We start from the raw sequence: 5,883 nt of genomic DNA on the forward strand, positions 1-5,883 counted from the left end.
AAATCCCACCACTCATAAGCTAAGTTGAATTAATCAAATAGGTTTGTTGAAAAGAAACAAAGGATAATAGACTCAAACTAAGATTCTACCCAAAATTTTCTTACTTGGTAAATTACAAGAATGCCATTATTTTTAGTTTTACCATAAAATTTTGACAACAACAAGAAAAGCCTAAAATCAACATCAATCATGAATATATGGGATAAAAATGAATATTAAATAAAATGAAACAAAGCTGTTCATTTGATTCAAATTTGATAATTAAACTAAACACTAGGTGCACCTAACTTCAATGGCTTCTGCACCTCAAAATAAGAGTCATGCTCTGTAAGACATAGAAACCAGATACAAGCAAACCAAAACTAAGACACTTCAATTGACTGAATCAGTTGAGATTCTGACACTTCTAACAAAAAGGAATGGAGAGAGGGTAAAGATAGACAGAAAAAATGTCTCTTTTGCTACTACAACAAACTATCAGCCCTTGTAGGTAACCTCCTAAAGAAGCTGAGAGCAGGGGAAGGTAGTCTGTTTCTAAACCTAAGGGGTCTCAAAGCATATACACCCCAAAACCCCACCACCACCCTCAGTGGCACAGCATAAAATCCTACAGCAGCAATCAGGCAAACCATCACAAACAAAAAGGTAGCTCGTGGGTCTCGCCAGCTCAAAAGAGCCTGTAAACGCTCCCCCTGTGTGGCTAGATCCCCTACCACGGTCTGTATCCTACCTGCAACACTCCTCAGCCGATCATATCTCATCCTAACAATATCTGCACTTCTTGTTGTAGGGAAGGTGTCAAACTCTTCATCCAGTTCATCTGGATACACAGATTCAGCATGAGACAACCTTGTATCCATGTGAGGGGGATGGTGTGGACGAGTTCGATAACGCCACATGCCTGTGAATGAAATACAGAGCAGCACTGTGGGGAGGATTAATTCAGGAATGGTTACAAACACCAGGAAGATGAGAAGAAATAGGACAGAATGAACAGGACGGTTCCAGCTTCTGACAGTTTCCAACCATCTGCCTGCAGCAATGAGACCTGAGAGAACAGATACCAAGCGGAAGAAATTAGCTTTGCTTCTTCGCATACTCCACATGTGTGAGTCATGGTCTAGCATGTACTCCACAACTTCGCGACCAAGAGGTGGCTCGGCACGACTAAGACGGGAGGACACAACATTCATTGCCTGGAACCGCAACATCTCCAGCTGATTCACTGTCAAAGGAGAAATATAGTGCATCTTCGGAAGTAAGGCCCTGGTGTACAGGTGTAGTACATTTGCCATATTTGTACATGAAAATCGGACAGCTAGATGGAGTTCACCCATCTTTTTTACTCCAGATGTGTGCAGCATAAGAAGTGGGTATGCATGAGTGTAAACTCGATCTGATTCAAGAGTGGATAGCCTAATCCTTACCTTTCCTATTCTTGAATCACGAACCCCAACCCCACCGATGTTGTTCACGCCTGAACTTTTATCCAAGTGACAATTGTCAAACACTCCAATTGTAATCACTGTGCAAGGATCAAAAACTTCCCATGTGTACTGCTCATTCCACTTAGGTGCCAAACTGTCAATAACTGTGCGGCTCCTTACCCACTTTTGCCCATACTTAGCTACACAATAAGCATCCACAGAGCCAACTTTTCCTTCCTTTATTTTCATGGGTAGCAAGCCAGTGGCACCCAGGATACCCATCTCAAGAACTCCTACATGGGGTTTCCACAGCTGCTTTGCAGTTGGACGAACATCACTACTATACATTGTAGATTCATCCAACACATGATATCCACCATCAAGACACATCCGGAGATGAATGCGACTACCAAATCTAGATGACCCCATCTTTGCGTCCCCAAAGCCATTATAGTTCTTGATGTCAAGCCCCAACCACCTTGAGACGACCATCTTATCATCCAATCTTCGTTCAATTGAGTTGACGGGTATAATCAATCGGCCAACCACTTCATCGCGACCTGGTCCAATTCGATCCTCAACACTAACCATCACATAATCTTCAAATGGCTCTCCCACAACAAACATGAGGTCCTCATTCCAGATTGGATTAGAGATACTTCTGTTAGCTGAAGGAACAGCTGATCGAGTCCTTAAGACTTGGTTCCCCACCTGTGCTTTGACATACAGGTCAGGAAATCTCATAATTGTCCCTCCTTTGTCACCAGGAACTAAATCTTGTGCTTCAATAATTGAAACACGAAGGTACCAAAGTTTTGGAGAAAGATATACTTTAGATTTGATAGATCCAAGTCCATCCCCATGCACGTTTGCTGCTTTTGAATGCCAAGCTTCTGAAAAGGCCTCATCAGCCTGTGTGCCAAACCACACAGATGCCATAATCTCACCCTTTCCCTTCTCACCTTTCTTATCCTCTATTCTGTACCACTGTGGTGCCAATGAACTATCAGGAGGGAGCCGACGAGGTACTTCACTCAGATCAAATGCAATCCTACCAACATAGTCATCCCCCCTCTCTTTTATAAAGATCTCTACCATTGAAGACTGTATACAATCTTTTGAGAAGGCAAACGTCTGATCCCACTCAGGTTTCTCTGCAGCAGGCTTAGTCACACCCCTATAATTTCCAAGCTTCACTTCAGCATGAGCATCACCACTAATTGCAAGATCCCGAGCCTTGACAACACGGACATAAAGATACTGCATTTGCTCAACAAGATCATAAGTTGAACTTGTCTTATCTTTGATTCTCATCCCACCTCCCAGAGAGGGGTTAGTCTCCTTTAACTGGAACTCACCACCACTACCAACAATATGCTGAAAAGAAGGGCCAACAGGATCAGGAGGGAGTGGTGCAGGCCCAGTAGCAGCAATCACAACAGGTTTTATCTCATTAGGCCCTGTCTCCATAGAGTTGCCCCGTTTCTGCTGCTGCTCCATCTGTTGCTGCCTTTGCTGCTGCTGCAACTGCACCGCTTGTGAGGAAGATGCTTGATTTATCTTCTGCTTTTGAACATGTGTTGTATTTCGGTCCTTTTCATTTTCTGTTGATTTTAGTACAGCTTTGCTTTGTGAGGACTGTTCTTCTTGAGTGGTTATGTAAAGCTTCAAACTAATTTCTCCACGAATATGAGAAAAGAGACTGCGCTTATCAAGTGTGAACAGTTGAACAATCTCCTCTCCTTGTCGAGCAATGCTAGAACCATATATTCGAACCTTGCCCAGGAAATTGCGGCTGTTGCCAGATTTTTTCTCGTTATAGATATTGACTTCAATTGTTCGATATGGGAGATCAGCAGGGTTGCTTATGTCAAAGACAAGTTTCTCGTTCCAAATTGGATTGAGGTCTTTGTACTTGGATAAAGTCCTGAGACGCTGGTTTTCAAAGTCGACTTCAACAAACGGAGACGAGGAACCCTGACCATCTTTTGGCATCAGGTTGTGGGCAGCAACCACCTCAACCGCTAGTTTTTCTCTCCTCATTCTTTCTCTGGAGAAGGAAAGAAACAAAAGAAAAGCAGTAAGAAAATTTAATTGCGTAGAACCACTACTGGCTTGACTAAAATTCTTTAAAAATGACAACAAGTGACGAACACTGACATTCTACATCGAGAACATATTGTTATATAAACATGTTAAACAGATATTTGAGGATAAACAAAATGGGAACACAAAAATGGAATCGTGAGGGCTGCCTGAGAGAGACAAAACAAAGATTTGGAGATGAGGAAGAAGACGGGACAAAGGAGTGGGAAACAAGTTCTCTACAGCCACTGGAACGAAAAAGCAGAGAAGCAAAAGTGAAACGGAAAAATAAGAACAGTAAGAACATAAAAGGCGGTAAAAGGAAAAGGGGTACCAGGTTTCGTACATATTTGTTGACCACCTTAACCGGAGAAAGTAACAACAAAGGGAGTTTGAGACTTGAGTATCTGATAAAGAAGGAAAATCGAGGAAAAGGGAAGCTGTGAAAATGAAAAAAAGAAGATAGGCAAAGAGAAACATTAGCTACTCAGATTCACTCCTCCGTCCAATAAGGCCGAGGAAACAGGCTTTATCGGAAGCAAAAGGAGTCTCCAGAAAATGAAACTGCCGAAGAAGATTCTACCCCAGTCATTTCATTCTATTGGAGAAAACTGAAAGAACAGGAGGCGAAACCGATTCTAAACGATATCTAGAAAAATAACTAAACATTTTTCACTTAGGCTGAAGACCAAAACAAAAGGAGCAACTTGGTAAAAGCAAACAGTGGAACGAGTACATGAAGAACAGAAAAGCCAGAAAGCGTTTCAAAGTAGAGAAGGCATACCAAGTTCTCAATGCCTATGGGAGATAGCAATGTAGAAGCAAGCAGTGAACCCGCTAGCCGATTGTTTCCATGGATCTAGTGCTTAAAACGGTATCGGAAGCAACCTTCTAGAGTACTACTACGTCAATGGTCCTCCCTTCCCGGCCAACGAAGCTAAAGCTCCACTTCTGGAAGAAACGTGCAAGGTAACGGAAGACAGGTGGAGAGAGACCGAGGAAGAAGATGGAAGGAGAACAAAATGAAAAGCAGAGTGGGGTTTGGGGAAGCGTGCGAGCATTGGGCAATGTACGAGACAAAACGGGAGGCTAAATGGGCTAAATCCGGTAGAGTGGCTGTCTGCCAGGGACTGAGACGTTTGCCACAAGGCAGCAACAGCGCGTGCTGTATCTGCAGATTCTGCAGAGAATCCGATATTATTTTTGGTAACTATTAAATAAGGTTTTCTCGTTCTCGGACTCGTCTCTTTCCGGGACAGCTTCTCTCTTCTTCCCACGGTAACCCACGAAGACTGTAGCCCTGCCGTTACAGACGTCAGAAGGAATTGGAATTGCGTAAACGTTCTCTCCCACTAACCTGACGCATTAAAAGAAGAGCTCTGTCGTCGTTTCTTTTTCATATGTATCCCAAATCCTTTTCCGTACATCGAAAGCTCTTCTGGAGTGCCGGTGAAAATTGAAAAATCAGCGGAACCCGTAATCGATGAAGCGCCTCCCAAGGTGAAGATAATATCGTTCCCACGAAATTATCACCGGAAAGCTCTTGTTAATCTTCTTGTAGAACGTTTCCGTCTCGTCTATTTATTACAGTTCGTGCAGATGATCTTCACACTGGTATTCGCGGTCGTCGTCCCAAGTCCAAACCATATAAATTTGATTCACGGGCACGCGTGGTGTCATTCAAGGCATAAATTCTCAATTCAATTCAAACTGATCGTTTTGGCCGTCTCGGGACGATTTCCAAAGGCTATCGGTAGCGTGCCACTGCACATAGGGAACAGTAAAAAAAAACATACAGGATGACAGGTAACAAGAAATTTTCAGGATGAGACAATGGAGAGATTTTTTTGTTGCACTATTCTTGGACGAATTTGCTATCCGCATAGAATTTCCTCGACCCCAAGAAGAGTTTACTCGTCTAGACTTTAGAATCGACATCAGTAACCCAGAACCAATAACAGAGGACTGGAGACAGAAAACCATTCCTCTATAACTGTAGCATTGATAGAAAACAATTGATTGCTTGCAAAAACAGTTTTTTTCCCTTTTGGCCAAGAAGGGTTTCCTACTGGATTACAAAATGCATATGTTAAAATGTATAGTTGTATAGTGTGATCGGAGGAAACTGTATAGCGTGATTGTTTCCTCCTATCCCGTGATTATATTCTTGATTCTATTCCTTGATTTTAGGATCTAAATTGATCCTAAAATCAACTTGTAATGTATTATAAATACCTCCTAAACGGAGAAGAATAAATCATCGGAAAACCATTCGTTCAACCTCTGTTATTATATTTTCGGTTCTCTGTTTCACATGGTATCAGAGCAGGAGATTTTTCCTCTCTTTTTCGTCGCAGAAAGTCGGAGCTAA

General features: G+C 42.4%; 1 protein-coding gene across 1 annotated transcript; it reads right to left on the reverse strand.

The window, feature by feature from the left end:
- Positions 1-236: 236 nt before the first annotated feature.
- LOC137960812 (FT-interacting protein 3-like) lies at positions 237-4,419 on the reverse strand. The gene is made up of 2 exons (XM_068808313.1): positions 4,297-4,419; positions 237-3,477 (listed from the first exon to the last, which is right to left on the reverse strand). The coding sequence occupies exon 2, from the start codon at positions 3,468-3,470 to the stop codon at positions 465-467; it is 3,006 nt and encodes a 1,001-aa protein (XP_068664414.1). The 5' UTR covers positions 3,471-3,477; positions 4,297-4,419; the 3' UTR covers positions 237-464.
- Positions 4,420-5,883: the final 1,464 nt, after the last annotated feature.

The sequence above is a fragment of the Aristolochia californica genome, unplaced genomic scaffold (genome assembly GCF_029961685.1).
Source record: "Aristolochia californica isolate CCGP_79_NKW_82.1479 unplaced genomic scaffold, dmAriCali1.0.hap1 SCAF_1, whole genome shotgun sequence".
NCBI lineage: Eukaryota > Viridiplantae > Streptophyta > Magnoliopsida > Piperales > Aristolochiaceae > Aristolochia > Aristolochia californica.